Genomic DNA, 25,234 nt, shown 5'->3' with positions numbered 1-25,234 from the left:
GATGTGTTAAATTATTTATTTGTAAGTTGTTTTGAAGGTCTGCATTTTTGGTGTTTTCACCTTATGTTGAACCAAAACAGTATTCTTGAGGTCTTGATGACTGCACATGATATATAATATACCTTTTACTAACAATACCTTTATGTTTCAGAGTGGAGCTGCATGTTCTTCTGGAGAATGTTTAAAAAAATGTTTTTCTATTGCTAAAATTTCCTTAAAACTGTTAATTGTATTAACTTGGATGTATAACCAATTATTGTTAAAAAATAAATTTGTGCCAACAAGGCTTGGACCCAATAAATGTGCCTACACCTTCCCCATCCTGGCTCTGCTACCGTCTGTACATTACAGGATGATGAAGAGGTTACTGATGAAACAAGATGTTGGCTCCAGTGTCAAACAGTAGAGTGGTACTGTGTACGCATAAGACTATCACAATGAACTGCAATTATGTTGAAAAATATGGTTTTGTAGCTAAAAAAATGGGAAATAATGTGGTGTATTGGAATCCCGTATAAAACCAACCCACTTTCAGAAAAAAGTGTTGGATTACTTATTGAAGATCCCTTGTACTTGAAATGACATTATTTTTCACAGTTTTAATCTGCAAATTGGTAGGACTATGAAGTTTCAAATGATTCAGAGTCTGTAGTAATATTCTAATTCTAAGCTGCTAACACAAAAAACCACTTTCCTGTTTGCAGTTAAGACCAGCTGCGAGCACAAAAAACCCCAGCACAGTTGTGTATACAATTTTTGTTTAAAAGTATAGATGGGAGACAGGATTGTAGCCTATCTAATACACTATTCAATCTGTACGTTGACAAAGCAGTAACGGAAATATAAGAAAAATTTGGAGAAGGAATTAACGTTCAGGGAGAACAAATAAAAATTGCAAGGTTTGCAAACGAGATTTTAAATCTGTCGAGACACCAAAGGACTTGGGAGAGCAGTTGAACAGAATGTATAGCATCTCGAAATGAGTTTACATGGTCAATATCAACAACAGTAAAACCAGGGCAATGGAGTGTAGTTGAATTAGAACAGGCAGTGGTGAAGGAATTAGATTAGGACACAAGATGTTAATATTAGTATGTACAGTTCGCAATTTGCATATAAAAAAACTGAAAATGGCTGCAGCGGAGAGATTTTAATATGCAGACTGGCAACAGCAAGAAAAGCTTTATAGGAGCAATAAGATTAAAAATAAATACACCTTCATAAGGCTTTTCTGGAGGTATTTGTAGTAGTAAGGTCATACATGGAAGTAAAATGTGAACAATGAAAAGAACAGACAAGGAAGAAATAGCAGATTTTGAAATGTGGTACTATAGGAAAATACCAAATAGTAGATGACTAGATTGGGTAACAAATCAAGTGGTACTGAAAAAAAACTGCAGAAAAAGGAAATTTATCTCACTACCTGCCAAAAAGAAGGGTTCAGTTCACGAAACAAATCACAAGGCATCATCAAAGAATTGTCATCTTCGTAATGGGGGGAAGTGGGTGTGTATGTGTGTGTGTGTGTGTGTGTGTGTGTGTGGGGGGGGGGGGGTCTCGCGTGCTTGTGGGGGTGGGGGATAAAAACTGTAGTGAGAGACAAATGTTTGAGTACAGAAAGCAGTTTCATATGGATGAAGGGTGCAGTAGTTATTCTGGGATGAAGTAGCTTGTATGGGGCAGACTAACGAGGAAAGCTGCATCAAATCAGTCTTTGGAATGAAAACAAGAACACCAACAACAACAACACTTACAACTTCAAATGGTTAGTCTCTTCATGAAGGGGGCTCAAAATACACACATCAAAAATGTTTTCCATCACCCCAGTTCCCGGTACTCCTGAAGATAAGATGTTGACTGTAGATATTGTATCACGGACACAGTCACTTTGACTGTTCAGAGATGTCACTAAACCCGCCCAAAGATGTAAACAACCAGCAGTGCCTATTAGACGGAGGGGCTCGACAGCCGATCAGTTCCAGTCATTCTGCCAGGAAGGAGGTACACGGCTCGTGTTGTCTGTAGTTCAACCGTGCCTAGACGGTCAATACCGCAGTTCGATCGCGCCCACATTGTTACTTTGCCCCAGGAATGGCTCTCAACAAGGGAAGTGTCCAGACGTCTCGGAGTGAAACAAACCGATGTTGTTAGGAGACAGAGAGAGACAGGAACTGTCGATGACATGTCTCGCTCAGACCAACCGAGGGCTACTCCTGCAGTGGATGACCGATACCTACGGATTATGGCTCAGAGGAACCCTGACAGCAACACCACCATGTAGAATAATGCTTCTCGTGCAGTCACAGGACGTCGTGTTACATCTCAAACTGTGCACAATAGGCTGCATGATGCGTGACTTCAATCCCAACATCCATGGCAAAGTCCATCTTTGCAACCACAACACCACGCAGATTGGCCCAACAACATGTCGAATGACCTGCTCAGGATTGGCATCACGTTCTCTTCACCGATGACTGTCACATATGCTTCCAACCAGACAATAGTTGGAGACGTGTTTGGAGGCAACCCGGTCAGGCTGAATGCCTTGAACACACCGTCCATCGACTGCAGCAAGGTGGAGGTTTCCTGCTGTTTTGGGGTGGCATTATGTGGGGCTGACGTACACTGCTGGTGGTCACGGAAGGCACCGTAACGGCTGTACAATACGTCAATGCCATCCTCCGACCGATAGTGCAACCGTATCAGCAGCATATACGTGGCACATTCGTCTTCATGGCTGACATTTCGTGCCCCCATCGTGTAGATCTTGTGAGTGACTTCCTTTAGGATAATGACATCGCTCGACTAGAGTGGCCATACATTTCTCCAGACATGAACCCTATCAAACATGCCTGGGATAGCCTGAAACGGGCTGTTTATGGACAACGTGACCCACCACCTACTCCGAGGGATCTACACCAAATCGCAGTTGGGGAGTGGGACAATCTGGACCAACAGTGTCTTGATGAACTTTTGAATAGTATGCCACGAAGAATACAGGCATGCATCAATTCAAGAGGATGTACCAGTGCGTACAGCAATCTGGACCACCACCTATGAAGGTCTTACTGTATGGTGGTACAACATGCAATCTGTGGTTTTTATGAGCAATAAAAAGGGCAGAAATGATGTCTATGTTCATCTCTATTCCAACTTTCTGGAACTCTCAAAACTGAGGTGATGCAACACTTTTTTTGATGTGTGTATTATTGATGTTAACGACCATGCTATGATATGTTCAGAAGTAGAATTTCTGATCTAGGCGACATTTGGACAATGAAAGTTTTCATTAGCAACAAATGAGAATTTGTACCAAGGACGGCGTTCGAATTTGGGTCCCCTTCTCACTGGGCATTAGCGATCTACGCCACCTCGGTACAGTGATTAAACACAATTGCGCGGACTACCCAAGCACGCTTACCCATTCAATCCAAACTCTCATTTGCTACACAATACCAAAGTAATGTCCCTTACCCCTTTTTTTGTCTTTTTGCTTGTCACATCATGCAAAGTCCCGCACACAGTTGAGCGAAAAGTGCTCTGCACTCAACGTTCACATTAACCTTCACTGCATGTTTATGAACGGTGTCTCTTCTTTTGGACATGCCCAAAAGAAAACACACCACTCGTATACATACACTCCTGGAAATTGAAATAAGAACCCCGTGAATTCATTGTCCCAGGAAGGGAAAACTTTATTAACACATTCCTGGGGTCAGATACATCACATGATCACACTGACAGAACCACAGGCACATAGACACAGGCAACAGAACATGCACAATGTCGGCACTAGTACAGTGTATATCCACCTTTCGCAGCAATGCAGGCTGCTATTCTCCCATGGAGACGATCGTAGAGATGCTGGATGTAGTCCTGTGGAACGGCTTGCCATGCCATTTCCACCTGGCGCCTCAGTTGGACCAGCGTTCGTGCTGGACGTGCAGACCGCGTGAGACGACGCTTCATCCAGTCCCAAACATGCTCAAAGGGGGACAGATCCGGAGATCTTGCTGGCCAGGGTAGTTGACTTACACCTTCTAGAGCACGTTGGGTGGCACGGGATACATGCGGACGTGCATTGTCCTGTTGGAACAGGAAGTTCGCTTGCCGGTCTAGGAATGGTAGAACGATGGGTTCGATGACGGTTTGGATGTACCGTGCACTATTCAGTGTCCCCTCGACGATCACCAGTGGTGTACGGCCAGTGTAGGAGATCGCTCCCCACACCATGATGCCGGGTGTTGGCCCTGTGTGCCTCGGTCGTATGCAGTCCTGATTGTGGCGCTCACCTACACGGCGCCAAACACGCATACGACCATCATTGGCACCAAGGAAGAAGCGACTCTCATCGCTGAAGACGACACGTCTCCATTCGTCCCTCCATTCACGCCTGTCGCGACACCACTGGAGGCGGGCTGCACGATGTTGGGGCGTGAGCGGAAGACGGCCTAACGGTGTGCGGGACCGTAGCCCAGCTTCATGGAGACGGTTGCGAATGGTCCTCGCCGATACCCCAGGAGCAACAGTGTCCCTAATTTGCTGGGAATTGGCGGTGCGGTCCCCTACGGCACTACGTAGGATCCTACGGTCTTGGCGTGCATCCGTGCGTCGCTGCGGTCCGGTCCCAGGACGACGGGCACGTGCACCTTCCGCCGACCACTGGCGACAACATCGATGTACTGTGGAGACCTCACGCCCCACGTGTTGAGCAATTCGGCGGTACGTCCACCCGGCCTCCCGCATGCCCACTATACGCCCTCGCTCAAAGTCCGTCAACTGCACATACGGTTCACGTCCACGCTGTCGCGGCATGCTACCAGTGTTAAAGACTGCGATGGAGCTCCGTATGCCACGGCAAACTGGCTGACACTGACGGCGGCGGTGCACAAATGCTGCGCAGCTAGCGCCATTCGACGGCCAACACCGCGGTTCCTGGTGTGTCCGCTGTGCCGTGCGTGTGATCATTGCTTGTACAGCCCTCTCGCAGTGTCCGGAGCAAGTATGGTGGGTCTGACACACCGGTGTCAATGTGTTCTTTTTTCCATTTCCAGGAGTGTATATCACACTACAACAGTGGAAGACAAGAAATTTGTGACTATACAGAAGATGTTAATAAACACTGAAAACCTCTACGCTTGTTATGAAAGAAACAAGTTCAATCTGAACCTGCTTAATCCACAACGCTGGTTAGATGCAGCTCTCTATAGTAGTCTGTCCTGTGAAAGCCTCTTCATCTCTGAATAACTACTGCAATTTACATCATTCTGAATCTGCTTACTGTACTCATATCTTGGTCTCCTACAATTTCTACTGCCCACACTTCCCTCCAATACTAAATTAGTGACCCCTTGATGTCTCAGAATGTGTCCAATCAACCGATCCGTTCTTTTGGTCAGGTTGTGCCACATATTCCTCGTCTCCCCAATTCTGTTCAGTACCACCTCATTAATTACACGATCTACCCATCTAATCTTCATCTTTCTTCTCTAGCAGGACATTTCGAAGGCTTATATTCTCTTTTTGTCTAAACTGTTTCTCGACAATGCCAGTGGTAACACAGACCATCGAAGTTACGCACTGCTGGGCTCGGCTAACATTCAGACGGGCCACCATGTGGGTCTGCCGAGCGCTGTCGGCAAGCGGGATGCACTCAGCCGTCGTGAGGCCAACTGAGGCGCTACTCGATTGAGAAATAGCAGCACCGGTCTCGAAAACAGACAACGGCCGTGCTGACCACGTGCTCCTCTGTATCCAGATCCAGGGATGCCTTAGGGCCGAGGACAAAACGGCGGCCAGTTGGCACCGTTGGACCTCCGAAGGCCTGTTCGGACAGTGTTTGTCTGTTTTGTTTATTGACAATGTTTCACTTTTGTACACTCCAGACAAATACTTCTAGAAAAGGCTGTCTATCATTTAAATTTGTAAGCAATGGTAATAAATTTCTCTTTTTCATGCTCCCTCTCAGTCTCCATTTTTCTGCACAAAAAGCAACCTCGAAAGTTCATATACAGGGTGATTCAAAAAGAATACCACAACTTTAGGAATTTAAAACTCTGCAACGACAAAAGGCAGAGCTAAGCACTATCTGTCGGCGAATTAAGGAAGCTATAAAGTTTCATTTAGTTGTACATTTGTTCGCTTGAGGCGATGTTGACTAGGCGTCAGCGTCAGTTGATGCTAAGATGGCGACCGCTCAACAGAAAGCTTTTTGTGTTATTGAGTACGGCAGAAGTGAATCGACGACAGTTGTTCAGCGTGCATTTCGAACGAAGTATGGTGTTAAACCTCCTGATAGGTGGTGTATTAAACGTTGGTATAAACAGTTTACAGAGAATGGGTGTTTGTGCAAAGGAAAAAGTTCTGGACGGCCGAGAACGAGTGATGAAAATGTAGCACGCATCCAGCAAGCATTTGTTCGCAGCCCAGGAAAATCGACTCGCAGAGCTAGCAGAGAACTGCAAATTCCACAATCAACTGTATGGAGAGTCCTACGAAAAAGGTTAGTTATGAAACCTTATCGTCTGAAATTGGTTCGAGCACTGTCTGCAGCTGATAAGATTAAAAGAATCGATTTCTGTGATTTTATCCTTGCTCAAATGGAAACAGATGAATCTTTCGTTTCAAAGATTGTGTTTAGTGATGAAGCAACTTTCCACACTAACGGGAAACTCAACCGTCACAATGTCTGTATATGGGGCACTGAGAATCCGCGGGAAACAACTCAGTATGAACGTGACTCGCCTAAGGTGAACGTTTTCTGTGCCATTTCAGCCAATAAAGTTTTTGGTCCCTTTTTCTTCGAAGGTGCTACTGTAACTGGACTACAGTATCTGGAGATGTTAGAGAATTGGCTGTTCCCTCAGCTCGAACAAGAAGCACAACAATTCATATTTCAGCAGGATGGAGCACCACCACATTGGCACTTATCTGCCCGTAACTACCTGAACGTCAACTACCCGAGGCGATGTATCGGCCGCCAGGCGGCCCGTGACAGAGCACTTCATCACTGGCCTCCAAGAAGCCCTGATCTTACCCCCTGCGATTTTTTCTTATGGGGGTATGTTAAGGATATGGTGTTTCGGCCACCTCTCCCAGCCACCATTGATGATTTGAAACGAGAAATAACAGCAGCCTGATATGCTACAGAGAGTGTGGAACGAGTTGGAGTATCGGGTTGATATTGCTCGAGTGTCTGGAGGGGGCCATATTGAACATCTCTGAACTTGTTTTTGAGTGAAAAAAAAAAAAAAAACCTTTTTAAAAACTCTTTGTAATGATGTATAACAGAAGGTTATATTATGTTTCTTTCATTAAATACACATTTTTAAAGTTGTGGTATTCTTTTTGAATCACACTGTACTTCTCTGCAACCTGAACTAATATGCGCACAGGTGTGCTTCTATAACAGCATGCTAGAAAGTATTGCCTCTGAATTTTCTATGTAAAAATTCTCACAGCTTTTCAAATAAAACATTCTACATCTTTATCCTTCACATGTCAATATTTATTTCTCAAGATAGTCACCCTGGCAATGAACACATTTCTCACAATGAGAGAGCAGTTTGTTGATACCGTCACTGTAGAATGTTTGACTTTGTTGACGGAACCACTACCTCACATCCACTTGAACCGCTTCATCGCAACAAAAGTGAAGTCCACGAATGTGTTCTTTAAATTTTGGAAACGTGTGAAAATCGGATGGTGCAACATCGGGACTGTACGGAGAATGATCAGTGACTGACACGGGTTGTTGTGGCTGTCGCAGTGCTTGTGTGTGGAATGGTATTGTCTTGTTGAATTGTTCGAATCCGTGCTTTCAGTTTTCTGAGGCCGTTACAGTGCCTTGTACAGTTTATGGTGGTGCCTTTAGGCAAGAATCTGAAATAGACAGCACCTTGAACATCCCAGAACAATGTGAGCACAACTCTGTCTGCTGCTGCAACGGTCTCAAATTTTTTTGGTGTCGTCAATCATTTATGGTGGAAGTCCACTAATGCTTTTTTCTTTTTGCAGTCAGAAGGGTGAATCCAGATTTTATCATCTGTCACTTCCCTCGTGCTCAAAATGCCCTAGAAACTGTTGACACATGTCCAAACTCCTCCATTTCATATCAGGAGTGAGCCTTTGAGGCACCCAACATGCACACAGCTTTCTGTTGCACCACATTTCTGCAATGATGGCTTGTACATACTCTCATGGTATGCCACATTTATCTGAAAGCTATGTCTGCATTATCTGGCAATTCTCTCTGATGGGTTCATCAATCTGATTCTGATGAGTCTTGTCAGTTGCCACAAACAGGGGTCCACTTCGAGTTCCGACACATATGCTGAGGTTAGCACCACCGTTTCCTTCATTACGAACACGAACAACTCAATGCTGGACACAGCTTCACAGCTTTCATTGTTCTATACGTTTAAATTGAGACCTTTAGAAGCCAAGATGTATAAATGAAAAAAAATTTACACTACTGGCGATTAAAACTGCTACACCAAGAAGAAATGCAGATGATAAACGGGTGTTCATTGGACAAATATATTATACTAGAGCTGACATGTGATTACATTTTCACGCAATTTGGGTGCATACCCTGAGAAATCAGTATCCAGAAGAACCACCTCTGGCTGTAATAATTGCCTTGATATGCCTGGGCATTGGGTCAAACAGAGCTTGGATGGCGTTTACATGTACAGCTGCCCATGCAGCTTCAACACGTAGAACCATGGGTCGTAACGCATCTGAAATGTAACGTCCACTGTGCAAAGTGCCATCAATGCGAACAAGAGGTGACAGAGACGGGTAACCGATGGCACCCCATACCATCACGCCGGGTGATACGCCAGTATGGCGATGACGGATACACGCTTCCAATGTGCGTTCACCGCAATGTCAGGAAACACAGATGTGACCATTGTGATGCTGCAAACAGAAGCTGGATTCATCTGAAAAAATGACGTTTTGCCATTCGTGCACCCAGGTTCGTCGTCAAGTAAACCATCGCAGGCGCTCTCCTGTCTGTGATGCAGCATCAAGGGTAACCGCAGTCATGGTCTCGGATCTGATAGTCTGTGCTTATGCAAACATGTCAAACTGTTTGTGCAGATTGTTGTTGTCTTGCAAACGTCCCCATCTGTTGATCCAGGGATCGAGACGTGGCTGCACGATCCGTTACAGCCATTCAGATAAGATGCCTGTCATCTCGACTGCCAGTGATGCAAGGCCGTTGGGATCCAGCACGGCGTTTCGTATTACTCTCCTGAACCCACCGATTCCATATTCTGATAACAGTCATTAGATCTCGACCACCGCGAGCAGCAATGTCGCGATAAGATAAACCACAATCGCGATAGGCTACAATGTGACCTTTATCAAAGTCGGAAACGTGATGGAACGCATTTCTCCTCCTCGCACGAGGCATCACAACAACGTTTCACCAGGCAACGCCGGTCAACTGCTGTTTGTGTATGAGAAATCGGTTGGAAACTTTCCTCATGTGAGCACGTTGTAGGTGTCGCCACCGGCGCCAACCTTGTGTGAATGCTCTGAAAAGCTAATCATTTGCATATCACAGCATCTTCTTCCTGTCGGTTAAATTTCGCATCTGTAGCAGATCATCTTTATGGTGTAGCAATTTTAATGGCCAGTAGTGTAATTTTGGAGGTATGTGTGGATTTCAGCAGTTAAAGCAGACACAAATCTGCATGGCCAAAAGATACATGTAACAAGTAGTCTGGTGCTGACATCTAGTGGTTGCAAAGAAAATTGCTAATACAATCTCATATTTTCTTTGTAAGTCGAAGGGTTTAAGTGCACTTGTATCTCTTGGATACCATTTGACGGCAAACAACTCTTCGTTTTCGTGGATGAGTCCCTAACAGAAGCTATTTAATTTCAAAATATTATAATGGTTCTTCATGATTTATTGATTTTATATTATCTCCAAAACAACTCGTTACTGTTATAGATACTTTTAACTCATAAAAAACATGTGTACATCTGTGGAAAACGTCTGAGCTCTATAAACAGTTTTGTGCAGAAAATAATTTACTTCTTGTTAAAGATAGCTACACGAGACTTGTGTTCAACATGGCCTTCAATCTCAGTTTCCATACACTACATCTACATCTACATCCATACTCTGCAAATCACATTTAAGTGCCTGGTAGAGGGTTCATCGAACCACCTTAGCAATTCTCTATTATTCCAATCTCGTACAGCACGTGGAATGAATGAACACCTATATCTTTCCGTACGAGCTCTGATTTCCCTTATTTTATCGTCATGATCGTTCCTCCCTATGTAGTTCGGTGTCAACAAAATATTTTCGCATTCGGAAGACAAAGTTGGTGATTGGAATTTGGTGAGAAGATTCCGTCGCAACGAAAAACACCTTTCTTTTAATGATGTCCAGACCAAATCCTGCATCATTTCTGTGACACTCTCTCCCAAATTTCGCGATAATACAAAACATGCTGTCTTTCTTTGAACTTTTTCGATGCACTCCGTCAGCCCTATCTGGTAAGGATCCCACACCGTGCAGCAGTATTCTAAAAGAGGACGGACAAGCGTAGTGTAGGCAGTCTCCTTAGTAGGTCTGTTACATTTTCTAAGTGTGCTGGCAATAAAACGCAGTCTTTGGTTAGCCTTCCCCACAACATTTTCTATGTGTTCTTTCCAATGTAAGTTGTTCGTAATTGTAATACCTAGGTATTTAGTTGCATTTACGGCTTTCGGATTACACTGATTTATTGTGTAACCGACGTTTAATGAGTTCCTTTTAGCACTCATGTGGATGACCTCACACTATTCGTTATTTAGGGTGAAGTGCCACTTTTCGCACTATTCAGATATCTTTTCTAAATCGTTTTGCAGTTTGTTTTGATCTTCTGATGACTGTATTAGTCGATAAACGACAGCGTCATCTACAAACAACTGAAGACGGCTGCTCAGTTTGTCTCCCAAATCATTTATATAGATAAGGAACAGCAAAGGGCCTATAACACTACCTCGGGGAACACCTGAAATCACTTCTGTTTTACTCGATGACTTTCCGTCAATTACTACGAACTGTGACCTCTCTGACAGGAAATCACAAATCCAGTCACATAACTGAGATGATATTCTATAAGCACGCAATTTAACTATGATCCGCTTGTGCGGTACAGTGTCAAAAGCCTTGTACTGATGCACATGCGATGTGTCACAGGTTGCAGAATTTGATAGTTCATGGCGATCCAAGAAGTTCAGACAATGACTGTTCCAAAATGATTACATTTACATAAGGCAAAGACAGCTAGAGAAGCAAAATACAGGGCAAAAGAATGCCGCCCCTCCCCCCCTCACCCCCTGCACCAGTGTTCTTGCATCAGAGTGTATCATGCAAGACAGCTGTGGATGTACATTTATTGTATACATGTTGAGCCTCTGAAGTTGCAATGACATCAAGCTACTTGTCGATGCCAAGGAATTATTTCTTACTGTCTCTTACCCCATATAAGTGGATTACTCACTTCAGTTAAATACATCACAGCTTTTAGTGACAACACTGTTGGTCAACATAAAAGTAAATACATTGTGAGGTTCTGGCATTACATTACCCAGACAACACACACTGAAACTGTAGATCACAAATCCATGATTTCCAGTCATTCTTATATGGAATGTGACCTAGTTTTGCATTTATTAAGAAGGTTGTCAGGGAAAAAAATCCTTGGATTTTGGTACCTGATTAAGTGAGCATTGCTCATTTCCAAGGACAGTAGGAAACTTTAGGTAGCCCTGATGACTGTTAATGATGTCACCACACTAAATGGACTCAGTGAAAATCTTGAGAAAAATGCAGTAGTTGCATATTCAAAAGAAGTAACCCTTTATCTTGTCTTACAAATATCTTTCAATGAAGAGCTGGAAGATTTTCAAAATGTTAACCACAAGAGAGCACATCACTGTGGCAGAAATATCAGTGTCTTCCCTGCTCTGGAAATGAAAAATGAGAAAGCTAGGTTAAAAAAACCAAAGCACAGAGACCTATAGACTCTACTTCCTTTGTGCCACATGTACATGATGAATTTTATTAAAAACTTTCACACTGTGAAGCTGTAAGAACAGATAAGGTGGCTTACCTAATCAAAATCATTAAGAAGTTAATTGTTACTCAGAAAATGAACCTGACAGGATGTTAGACTCTGAGTAGACTCGTGGTCATGTTCAACTCAAGTAACAAGTTGCTGTCTGTCACTAAAGCGTTCCTATTAATGTTACTGTGATCAATGATTCTTGATTAGTAATAAAAAATTACTGACTGATAAAATCCAGGATTTTTCCCCAAATATTTAAGTCTCATCTTCATCTTCCATCATTATTGTAGATATAGATGAGACTTAAGTGTCTCACAGAAAATTTAATTATAAGAACTAGAAGGTCACCTATGGTACAGGTCTTCCCCACTACGTCCAATGTTGGGGTGTTATTCCAATGCCAGAGAGCCCTGGCAGTAGTGACGACGCAGGGGGAAAATAAGCTGAAGATTTGAATTGAAGTTTGTGTTGAGGAGGGCATTCAACTGGGGTATTTCTTGCAGCAATGTTGACCACAGTGCTGCACTTCTGGGATCTGGTGAAGTGAGCCTGCACTGGATTAAATACGTCTCACGAATTAATGACGTGGTCTGGTGAGCCGGCCGACACAGATGTAGTTTCTAAGTGGTTTCCCACATCCAACTAGGTAAATACTGGGACAGTACAAATATCCAGGCTCAGGTACAAGCTATATGAACATTTAGAAAAATGTTAACACGCTTGAATATGTGGTTTATACCAGATGCAGACAGGTGTGGTCCACATATTCAGTCCGAGGCAGACTGGTGGTGTCGGGAAGAGAATCCGGCCACTCACTATCACTAACATAGCTGTAATCTACGATGCCGACACCATAGAGCAATGGGAAAACAGCAGGAAGAAGATGAAAAAGGAAGAAGGGCATGCTGTTGTAACCTTACATAACGTGTCAATCGTGGTAAAAGTAAGAAATGCTCCAAAAGTAATTAAACAGTGAAGTTTCAATTCCGAGGATTGTCAGTAACAGAAAAAGTAAAATCAAAACAACCTCCTCGAAAAACAGTCTGTCCTTTCAACACATCAACCAAAAAGGACGAACTGACGTCCATGTTATACTCAGTCTCCACAGCCAAAATAGAGTTGTAAATAGTAGGCTTCCATCGGAAGACACGATGTATCCTACGACGAGGCATGTTGCCGACTGAGCGTCAGCTACCGGGAACACGCTATTTATAGACGACACTTCACCCAAGGTCACGGACTTAGAGCTCCTCAGCGCGACGGCGGGATAAGTGCACCGCCGCAGTCAAAATTATTCTAAGTCCGTGACCTTGGGTGAAGTGTCGTCTATAAATAGCGTGTTTCCGGTAGCTGACGCTCAGTCGGTAGCATGCCTCGTCGTAGGATACATCGTGTCTTCTGATGGAAGCCTACTATTTACAACTCTATTTTGGATGTGAAGACTGAGTATAACACGAACGTCAGTTCCTCCGTTTTGGTTGATGTGTTGAAAGGACAGACTGTTTTTCGATGGGGTCGTTTTGATTTTACTTTTTCTGTTACTGACAATCCTGTTGGTCAGTGTTGGTTGACTGTTGCGATAATTCGTATCGATAGTACTACTAAGTCAACTGCAATGTCTTTGGAGCAGATAACTCCTCGTGATGTTCTCGGTTATCGGACGTTCACGGTTACCATGTCTCAAGTTAGTGGTGTTGGTTAAACATAGACAAATTTTTTAATTGACAAACCATTGTGTGCTAGGACCCGCAGGTCTTGTAAACTGTCTCATGATGATAATATTTGTGTCTTTGTCCGTGGTAGAGGTGTCAATATGAAATGTAAAATATTTGGCGATATGACTGTATATAATAGTAGAGTAACAGCAAGTGTTAATATGTGACGTCACGCTGAATCGAATTTTTTTTTTATATATTGAAACGTATTGTATGCACCCCGATGGTAACAAATGGTTCAAATGGCTCTGAGCACTATGGGACTTAACATCTATGGTCATCAGTCCCCTAGAACTTAGAACTACTTAAACCTAACTAACCTAAGGACAGCACACAACACCCAGTCATCACGAGGCAGAGAAAATCCCTGACCCCGCCGGGAATCGAACCCGGGCGTGGGAAGCGAGAACGCTGCCGCACGACCACGAGCTGCGGACCTGATAGTAACATTTGTGGTTTTTAATTTGATTATTTATTTGAAAAGCTATTGAAATAATTGTATATGATACGAGTAAAAAATATATGACTATTATATTGTATTCACAGTGATACAATAGTGATTTGACATAGACTTGACAATGAAGAAGTACATTTTTTCTTTGATAAAGACAGAGATGTCAGCACCCTATCAAGTTACTCTGGTGCACAATAAGTCAATTTCGTGTTTTGGTCCTAACTGATCGTGTAGAGGGCAATTCTAATTAATTACTGAGTCCTTTGAGTGGTAAAAGGAAGAGGGAGAGGGAAACAAAAAGGATACACTAGCTGTCCAAATAAAGGTCACACCTTGCAGACTTTATCAGCGAGGTGCGATATATGTTACAAGGGATCACGCTACAGCATCAGTGTAGACGTCCACTTACAACAAAGAATTATTACCGATAATAATTAGATCAGAAGTTGTTTTGAGAAAGCATATGATTCTGAACTGACTTTTAATTACCTACTACAAAAGATAATCAATTCGTGAGAGAAAAGACAAATTTCGGGATTAGATTTGATTGTATGGTTGCATAGCAACATATCAACAGTCTTGGGTTACATGTAGCTGGAATGGAGTTATAAGTTGAAAATCCCATACAAACACAGGCAAACACTATAAAAATTGGCATTAATTATGACTGAGTTCAGAATGAATGTTTTTAAGCTAAATCGGGACTTCAATAAACTACAATTACACAAAAAGACAATTCACATGTTGCATATCATTTCAGTAGACGACCAACTGTAGAAACTAAAATTTCACATCGACGTTATCATTTTTGTCAAAACAGTGACACTTTTTTTGTTTCCTGCCGTACTCGTACGAAGGCTATAAATTGGAAGTTCTTAATATTTTGTTGTATATCACGGTTTCGATAAGATGATAAGACGTTCCCCTTCCCCACTTCCTTGAACATACGACCCTGAGGATTTCCCGAGTGTGTAAAGAGCAAAGAAGAGGTAACTAAACAAACCACAACCACTAGCAATGACGACAACAAAGGAGACGAGGGGAGGAGAGGATACACTGTGTAGTGTTAGGCAGAAACTCTTCAACCGAGTAAAAAATCTTGTCCATATACCGTACATATAGTATCTGACAGTACACAACTACACAGTCCAATCAGATTTACGTCACCACCATCTATGTTTGATGTCAACGTGCAATAATCACTCACGGACGACAGGTGGCAGCACTAGTAGTGGAAGGTATATACGAGGGCTATCCACAAAGTAAATTACGTTTTGGAATTAAAAATAAATAAAGTATTGGAAATTTTTTTATTATATACAGATGAAAGCCACACTTAAATACCACTTTTCTACATAGTTGCCATTTAAATTAAGGCACTTATCGTAGGGATGGACGAGCTCGGAAATTCCTTCGTCGTAAAATTCGGCCGCCTGCGCCTTCAACCACGTGGTTACCTCTTCTCGAAGCTGTGCGTCGTCATCAAAACGCTGCACAGCCAACCACTTCTTTATTGCTGGGAATAAGTGGAAGTCGCTCGGTGCCAGGTCGGGACTGTACGGCGGATGAGGAAACGACTCCCACTTAAAAGATTCGAGAACTTCACGAGTGGCATTTGCCGTGTGGGCCCGGGCGTTGTCGTGAATCGGCAAGATCTTTCAGCCCAACTTTCCCCTGCGCTTGTTTTGTATTGCTCTTCTGAGGTTGTGCAGAGTTTGGCAATACCTTTGAGAGTTTATTGTAGTGCCTCTTTCCAGGAAATCCACAAAAATCACACCTTTTCTGTCCCAAAAGACAGTCGCCATCACCTTCCTAGCCGACATTGTCTGCACACGTTTCTTGGGTTTTTGGGGGGAATTTGTGTGCCCCCACTGCATTGACTGCAATTTTGTCTTGCAGTTCACACACTTGCCCCACGTTTCGTCACCAGTAACGATGTGATCGAGTAATGAGTCACCATCTTTCTCGTAAGCATCCAAAAACGTTAACGCTGCAGGCATTCGCTGATTTTTGTGAATCTCTGTCAAGATTTTTGGTATCCATCTTGCACAAAACTTGTGGTAACCGAGCTTTTCGGTAATGATTTCGTGCAACAAACTTCGTGAAATTTGTGGAAAACTCATAGAGAGTTCCGTTATTGTGAAATTATGGTTTTCACGGACCGCGGCATTGACTTTTTCGACAAGTTCGGCAGTCACTATGCCGGGTCTTCCACTTCGCTCTTCATCGTGAACGTCGGTTCGGCCATTTTTAAATTTTATGACCCATTGACGCACTCCACCTTCAGTGATTATGTTGTCCCCATACACTTCACAAAGCTGCCGATAGATTTCTATCGGTGTGCAGTTTTTTTGCAGTCTGAAACCTTATTACAGCACGCACTTTGCGGCATTTTCAATTAACGCTGACATTTCAAAGTGTCACAGTAACTCGACGGAGTACAGCACGAACCTCTCACTAGCACGGCAGGATGCCGACTGAGCGGTGGAATGCCACGACACCAAGATGGCCGCGCTAGCCCCGCCCCTAACGGACACAAACGAAAACGTAATGTCCTTTGTGGATAGCCCTCGTATAATATGGAGGGCAGGTGGAGGGGGAGGGAGGCAGGGAACAGTGTAGTCATTATCATAATGCTGGAATAGGGTGATTTACCTGATGTCCTAAAGGGCACGACCATTGGCTTTCAGGTCAAGGGTGGAAGCATTTCCAAATGGCCAAGTTTGTAAACTGTTCACATGCCACTGTTGTTAAACTACGAGTGTCACTCTAAAAGAAATGCACACTATTTTTGTAAAAATACACTTTTCATTCTGTATGTGTGAAAGTTTTACAGTGTGTAGATACATTCTTCTTGCTTGTTTTCAAACTTAGTTCAACCCCTTCCCGTGAGTGGTGCCGTCACAGCATGTCTTCAAGATGGTTGCTACACTTGACATTCGTCAGAAGCAATGTGCTGTCATAGAATTCCTGAGCTGTGAAAACGAGACAGTGGGAAACATCCACATGGGGTTGAAAAAGGTACATGGAGATGCTGCAGTACAGTTAGTCGGTGGGCAAGCAGGTTACGTGAAGAAAGTGGGCACGGCAACACTGAGGATTGTCCTCGCAGCGGCAGGCCTCGTACTGCACACACTCCTGAGAATGTGCAGAGAGTTAACGAATTGGTGACTGCTGACAGACGCATCACAGTGAACGAATTGTCACGCTACGTTGGGATAGGGGAAGGAGGTGTCTGTAGAATACTGAAAGTCTTGACATTAAAAAAGGTTTGTGCCAGGTGGGTTCCCAGGATGTTTACAGTGGCTGACAAAGAAACAAGAAAAATGGTATGTAGCGAACTTTTGAAAGAGTATGAGAATGGTGGAGATGAATCCCTTGGAAGAATTGTGACAGGTGATGAAACATGGCTCCATCATTTTTCACCACAGATAAAGAGGCAATCAGTGGAGCGGCATCGTGCAAATTCATCCAAGAAAAAAAAATTCAAAATCACACTTTCTGCTGGAAAAGTTATGGCTACGGTGTTTTTCGATTCCAAAGGACTCTTGCTTGTGGACATCGTGCCAAGTGGAACCACCATAAATTCTGATGCATATGTGACGACACTGAAGAAACTTCAAGCTTTCAAGCTCGACTGAGTCTTGTTCAACCACATCGACAAAAGCAGGATATTTTGCTGTTGCACGACAATTCACGGCCACACATCAGTCAAAAAACTGTGGAAGTAATCACAAAACTCGGATGGACAACACTGTAACATCCGCCTTACAGTCCTGACCTGGCTCCACGTGACTATCATCTCTTTGGGAAACTGAAAGACTCTCTTCGTGGAACAAGGTTTGAAGATGATGACTCCCTTGTGCACGCTGCCAAACAGTGGCTCCAACAGGTCGGTCCAGAATTTTACCGTGCGGGTATACAGGCGCTGGTTCCAAGATGGTGTAAGGCAGATGAGGGATGGAAATTATGTGGAGAAATGAAAATATTTTTCCTAAAGGATGTATCTACACACTGTAAAACTTTCAAAGATGAATTTAAAAAAAATAATATGCATTTCATTTGGAGTGACCTCTTGTATACTGGCATTTACAAAGTGGTGCTACCCAAAACTGGTGACAAGCCACCTGTGGTGCACAACAGACCACAGATGACAAAAGCTAACGGTGGCTGCGGGGACGTATAGGGCGAATAGACGTGCAACTGTTGAGGAACTGACAGCCGAGACGAGCCCACCGGCTACTGGCAGTGGTTCCTCAATGACCGTCCAGTGAATGTACGTATGGGCCTCCACAGTAGGCACCTGATTCTGTAACAGTACTGACTGGAGTCCATCGCCGATGAAGGCTGGAATTTGCTTGTAAATACCCCAACTGGACATCCACTGTGTGGCATGAGGTGGCTTTTTCAGACAAATTACATTTTACGCTCTGACGGACAGATGGCCGTGGGCGTGTACGGCATAAAATATCTGAAAGCTAATGAGGGAAGGGGCATTACGTTCTGAGGAATGTTTTCGTAGCATTACCCGGTCGATCTCATCGTTCCGGAAGGCAGAGTGGTTCGACACAGGTATACGTCCGACCTTGAGGACCGGGTCCAACCCTACGAGCAGTTTGTTTTTCCTCGGCATGACGGTATCTACACTCACGCTCATAAATTAAGGATAATTGCAGAACGTGGTGCCACACAATGTGGCACTACACAAAACTGGCGATAATAGCATAGGCACGTAGGGAACACACATTACACAGATCTGTAAGTCCACGGTATTGCTAGTAAGTTGACAAAACCGTCCCGAAACACGTGTGCTACAAAACGCCACTGTTTCCTGCAAATGAACCCCGACATCAATATGGGGTATGATCACCGTGCACACATACACAGGCCGCAGAACGGGTTGGTATACTCTGGATCAAGTGGTCGAGCAGCTGCTGGGGTATAGCCTCCCATTCTTGCACCAGTGCCTGAAGTGTGGTAGGGGTTTGAAGACGTGAAGCGATACGTCGACCGAGAGCATCCTAGATGTGCCCGATGGGGTTTAGGTCTGGAGAACAGGCAGGCCACTCCATTCGCCTGATATCTTCTGTTTCAAGGTACTCCTCCATGATGGCAGCTCGGTGGGGCCGTGCGTTATAATCCATCAGGAGGAAGGTGGGGACCACTGCACCCTTGAAAAGGCAGACATACTGGTGCAAAATGACGTCCCGATACAACTGACCTGTTACAGTTCTCCTGTCAAAGACATGCAGGGGTGTACATCGACGAATCTTAATCCCACCCCAGGCCATCAAACCACGACCTCCATACAGGTCCTTTTCAAAGACAAGAAGTTGGTATCTGGTTCGTGGTTCACGCCAGATGAAAACCCGGCAAGAATCACTGTTCAGACTATACCTGGACTCGTCCGTGAACGTAACCTGGGACCACTGTTCCAATGACCGTGTACTGTGTTCTTGAAACCAGGCTTTACGGGCTCTCCTGTGACCAGGGGTCAGTGGAATGCACCTTGCAGGTCTCCGGGCGAATACAGCATGTCTGTTCAGTCGTACGTAGACTGTGTGTCTGGAGACAACTGTTCCAGTGGCTGCGGTAAGGTCCCGAGCGAGGCTACCAGCAGTACTCCGTGGCCGTTTGCGGGCACTGATGGTGAGATATCGGTCTTCTTGTGGTGTTGGACACTGTGGGCGTCCCCTACTGTAGCGCCTGGACACGTTTTTTGTCTGCCGGACTCGTTGCCACAATCTTGCAATCACACTTTGTGGCACACAGAGGGCCCGTGCTACGACCTGCTGTGTCTGACCAGCCTCCAGTCGCCTTAGTATTCTACCCCTCATAACGTCATCAATGTGTGTTCTTTGAGCCATTTTCAACACACAGTCACCATTAGCACGCCTGAAAACGTCTGCACACTTACTCGCTGCACCGTACTCTGACATGCACCGACACACCTCTGCGTATGTGGACTACTGCCAGTGCCACCGTGCGACGACCGCATGTCAAATGCACCGCACGGTCAGACCCTGAGGTGATTTAAATCCGAAAACCACCCAGCAGAGCGTTGTTTCACCATGCGTCACCATTATCCTTAATTTATGAGCATGAGTGTACTAGCAAGACAATGCGACCTGACACAGCAGTCTACTTGCATTGATTGAAGAACAGCAGGATGAGCTTACCACACCACACCACACCAGCTAGCAAACTCCCCAGACTTAAAACTAACAGAGAAACTGTGGGACCACCTCAGTCGGACTGTTCGCACCACGAATCCTCGACCGAGAAATCTACCGTTGCTGGTCACAGTACTAGCATTGGCCTGTCACCACGCCCCTGTCAGTACCTTCCCGACTCTCTTCCTGCACACCTTGCAGTTCTCTGCACTACAAACGTTGGTCATTCGGGCTTTTGACAGGTGTCACATTGATGTGACTGGACAGCATATATAGAATGCCTTCTACAAGACGAAGAATCTCACGAGATTGAGGGACGAGAAAGTAAAACACGGGCACAAAAAAGGAATCCTCGCCGCTCCAGACGTGGCCGTACACTCACCGTGATGTGGGAGACTCCCCAGTCGGCAAACTTGGGCACCAGCTCGTGGGCGACGTTCTTGCCACTGTAGACGCCGGTGCGCAGCTTGGCCGTCAGTGGCGTCTGGCACAGTACGCCGGTCGTGCTGCGCACCACTTCCTCCAGCACCCGCTCGCGCCGCAGCAGTCCAGAACCGCCGCCCTGTGAACGTGACTAGTCGTTAATAGTTGCCCACTAAACAAAACACACTTCATATATATGAAGCTGGTATCTGTTCTTTCAGACATGTCTCATATATATATATATATAAAAAAAAAAAACAAAGATGATGTGACTTACCAAATGAAAGTGCTGGCAGGTCGACAGACACTCAAACAAACACAAACATGCACACAAAATTCAAGCTTTCGCAACAAACTGTTGCCTCATCAGGAAAGAGGGAAGGAGAGGGAAAGACGAAAGGATGTGGGTTTTAAGGGAGAGGGTAAGGAGTCATTCCAATCCCGGGAGCGGAAAGACTTACCTTAGGGGGAAAAATGGACGGGTATACACTCGCGCACACACACACACACACACACACACACACACACACACACACACACACACACACACACATATACGGGAAGCCTAACAGACACATCATTGTGGTCCAAAACCACTCGGAAGTGACGTCAAAATGACGTATACGCAAACGCGCTGCACACTTGTCGACTGATCGAGATCTGTGGTCGAATCGAGTTGGCGGGAAAAGCGTCTGCTTTGTTCTGCACTGTCATACTGACCGTGTATCTTGAGTGGTTGTGTTTTCGCTATCGAGCAAAATGTCTCAGGTGTATGAAAACATCTTTCGTGACGCTCTGAAAGATTTCAGAGTTTCGGAGGATGGCCCGATTTCAGGCTATTGTAATTCGTTGGAGGAGGTAATAATAATTTTATGTTAGAATTGGCTGACAAAAATATGCGCCTTAGAAAATAACTTTTTTTCTGCTGCCAGTTAAGATTTCATTTTAATAAATTTTATATGTCGCTTTTCGCGATCTGATTCCAATTTTTAAGTGAGGTTTTTTATGTATTATGCAGTTTTTTCTTTGTTTTCGTTGTGAGGTGCTGCATTGTTACATTACCTTTACTGTAACATATACACGTGGAATATTGTAATTAATGATCGGTGTTTAGGAAGTTAATGTTAACTTTGTTTCAAAATTCGCCGTTTGTGAGTTCGTCATCTATGTATTACTGTAAAAGAAACTGAACATTGCAGCAGCTCAAGCGCAAACGTCGTCTCGAGTAAATGGCATAATTTAGAAGACACACACATGAAAATGGGACTCAGGGCCTGGGAACAATCATGCAAAAGGAAAATAAAAAGCAGTATATTTGCAGCTAATGTCATTGCCGGAGCGTGGGCTCTGTATTCCACATAAATGTATCCTGCATTTTCCCAGGAATTTTACGTAGTTCTTTCTAATTGCACTATCAGCTCCAGTGCATAATTGCACAAATCCATTACTGCTGTTTTCTTTGTGCTGGCACTGAGATGAATTTAATTGAGGTACTGAATTCAGAGATTAGCTAGAAAACTCTATGCAGGGATATGGAACTCTGCAATTCAAATGACTGTAAGATCCTTAGTTTCTCACCAAAGTTTCAGCAAGGTCAGTGACATCAACTATGAAACAACTTTTTTCATCAATAGCACTGTAATGAATGCCACTTTATGCAAATGTTGCAACATGACCACATTTGGCCTCCCTACTGAATTCTGAGCAAAGGTGTATTGTTGATGGATGCTGAGTGAGAGCTTTTTGTTCAGGATACCATTGCTCAGTAATAACTGTCCGCTTAATTAATACATGTTACGATGTTTCAATTATTACCATTGCTTAGGTGGCTGCTTAAGTATGTGTGGATAATGTTGGAACTCTATTGGGATTCCTGGATTATATTGGTAGACAAAGTCTGTCAGGATCTAAAATTTTCTCAGCACCACACTGAAGTTTTGATGATAATGTAAGCTGTTTTAGTCTTTAGAAATACTCGTTGGTGAATATGGGTCCTCATAGGGTATAGAACGTTATGACACTTTGAAGCCCTCAAAGTTAAACTTCTCTTACAGGTGTTCTTTCACATCTACACTCTTCTTATTGCTCTACTAGATTTTATTTTAATTTCTTCTATTGATCTGGCTTTTACTGGAGATAATGATGATGAGAGTGAGTTATTAAGTCATTTATTTATTTTTCTTAGTTTTTCGTCTCACAACATAGGACTTGGGATGAGGCAAAATGTCTTCTAGAGATATTATCTCAGTTCTTCTACTGGATAGTGTTGACTTCTCAAGGAGGAGAAATGTTGAGGTCTGCATCTATAACCTTGTCAGGAATAGCAATAGTAGAAATAGATGGCAAATTATTTTTAAGTTTGGAGTGTATCAGTCAAATAAGCCTTAAAAGTGCTGTATTATTTCTGTTGGTGATAAGGAGGAATTCTGGCTAACCAGCCCAGATCGTGATTGATTTTGCTCTATTTGTCATTAGATAATTTCCTGTATCATACAATAACTTAAGTAAGACTTCAAGACAAGAAGTCATAGCTTATGGCTTGTATGATGTGGTAGAGTATGCAAAATTATGCTGTTTTTTTTTTCATATGGTGATTATGCAGAATCATAAGTTGTGGTCCTTGAGGGGAGTGTCTCATGTACGTAATGGAAGTTTCATGAATTCTGTGAGCAATTCGTTGTATCATGCTCTCTTTCCCAGGTCTTTGTCACAGATTTCAATCCCTTTGTAATTAATGTGCCAAGATGCTTGCAGATTTTGTGATTAAGCTTAATGGATGTTGTATTGAAGTAATGTAGTCAGAGGTCTTTCTTCCACTTTTGTTAAGAGTTTGACAGCCGAAAACTGATATTTTTCAATTGTAGGAGAGAAATCATTTTGTAATTTTTACAAAAACTTTTTCATGGATGTATTAACCAGTTCCAACTTTCATCAGTTGTACTGGATAGTTTTGACTGGTGATTGTCTTATTCTTAGTATATACAACCTGGAATTCATAGTATGCATAATTATTATGCTTAATAAAGGTTTTGTTGACATAAGGCAAGGCGTGCTTGAAATGAGGTTAACTGAAGCACTGATCAGTTAACCTCAAAACTAGGTCATTAAACTTCATGTGCACTTGGAAAATATTTTTCATCATAATAATCACAACTGAAAGAACATTTTATGATCACAATTTTAACTGAAGTCAACAGTAACATAATTTGTGGTCAGTGAATAACAATGGAATAAAAGCAAAAGAGCAAACAAATGAACTCCCAATTTTGTTAACTCATCCATGATTAATAACATAACACTTACTTACTTTAGCTGTCAAAAACATCAGATGTGATGAAAGGCTGTGTACATTAAATAACTGAATTTTATAAAGCCTAAAATTTCCCTCTTCATTCATGTTTCCCAGTTAACCTTAAGTGTAGGTACCCTCAGTTTATGCTACTCGTCACTTTATTCTCAGGTGGAAACACTTCTCGATCAGCTGAAAACTGTGGGGTTTTCATACTGCGTGAGAAGTAGTCGTTTTAAAGAGCCTTCTTCAGATGTTATGAAAAGTAAGTGAACTGCTGCATTAATTACTTTCTGTGGTTTACCATTTTAGTGGGACTAGTGTAGCAGGGGATACAACCTGTCAGCTTTGGACAATGACGTCACAAGTGGCCAATCGAGAAGCGATTCTTCTTAGTGTTGTAGCTCCCTTCAGTGGCTGATAAGTGTTTTTTGGCTTTAAAAAAAAAAAAAAAAAATCTCACGAGATAGAATAAACAGATCCACTTTATTAAGCAATCAGTAAAAAAACGAAACTGAAACATAACAGCAAAAGCGAAAATGGTAAACTGCTCTCTGGCGACTTGTGACGTCATTGTCCAAAGCCGACGGGTTGTATCCCCTGCTACACTAGACCCATTTTAGTTCATACATGTATACTTGAAGGAAGAACTTAGTTTGCTGGAATTAGGGATAGTATATATAGGCTACTTTAAATGGACATTTCTTTGTAAGCTGCACTAACAATTGATGGAATTGACTGTTTTTGTTATTGTTAATAGTTGTTGTTATATGCAAGGCAGAATTGTATTAATTATTTTCCTCTGTGTTGACTTGTTTGTCATTTATCCATTTTCACAGCCGTACACTCAGTAATTTTTACACACTTGCATTTGATAATAGGCTGATTAAAATTATTAGTTGGTTGACAATTCCTGTCGGAGCTGGTTTCCTCCAGAGTGCTGAATGCGTCAGGTCCAAACTATCTCTGTTCGCCATTTCCTGACTGCCACAACAGCTGATCAATCCACTTCCATTTTCTTGTCTGACTTCCTTTCTCGATGTGTTTGAACGCCATGCAATCATTTGCTGCCTTCAACAAGATTGGCCTTAAACAACATT

The 25,234-nt window shown here is 43.2% G+C and overlaps 1 protein-coding gene across 1 annotated transcript in view; it reads right to left on the bottom strand.

The window, feature by feature from the left end:
* The window catches only part of LOC124553688 (tRNA-dihydrouridine(47) synthase [NAD(P)(+)]-like), a 226,826-nt gene that overhangs the window by 48,939 nt on the left and 152,653 nt on the right, over positions 1 to 25,234 (bottom strand). The window contains exon 8 of the mRNA XM_047127588.1: positions 20,805 to 20,984. Coding sequence (XP_046983544.1) covers positions 20,805 to 20,984 — 180 coding nt within the window. The remainder of the gene's footprint in view (positions 1 to 20,804; positions 20,985 to 25,234) is intronic.

The sequence above is a fragment of the Schistocerca americana genome, chromosome 11 (genome assembly GCF_021461395.2).
Source record: "Schistocerca americana isolate TAMUIC-IGC-003095 chromosome 11, iqSchAmer2.1, whole genome shotgun sequence".
NCBI classification, from domain to species: domain Eukaryota; kingdom Metazoa; phylum Arthropoda; class Insecta; order Orthoptera; family Acrididae; genus Schistocerca; species Schistocerca americana.
This window is presented reverse-complemented; position numbering and strand designations above follow the sequence as displayed.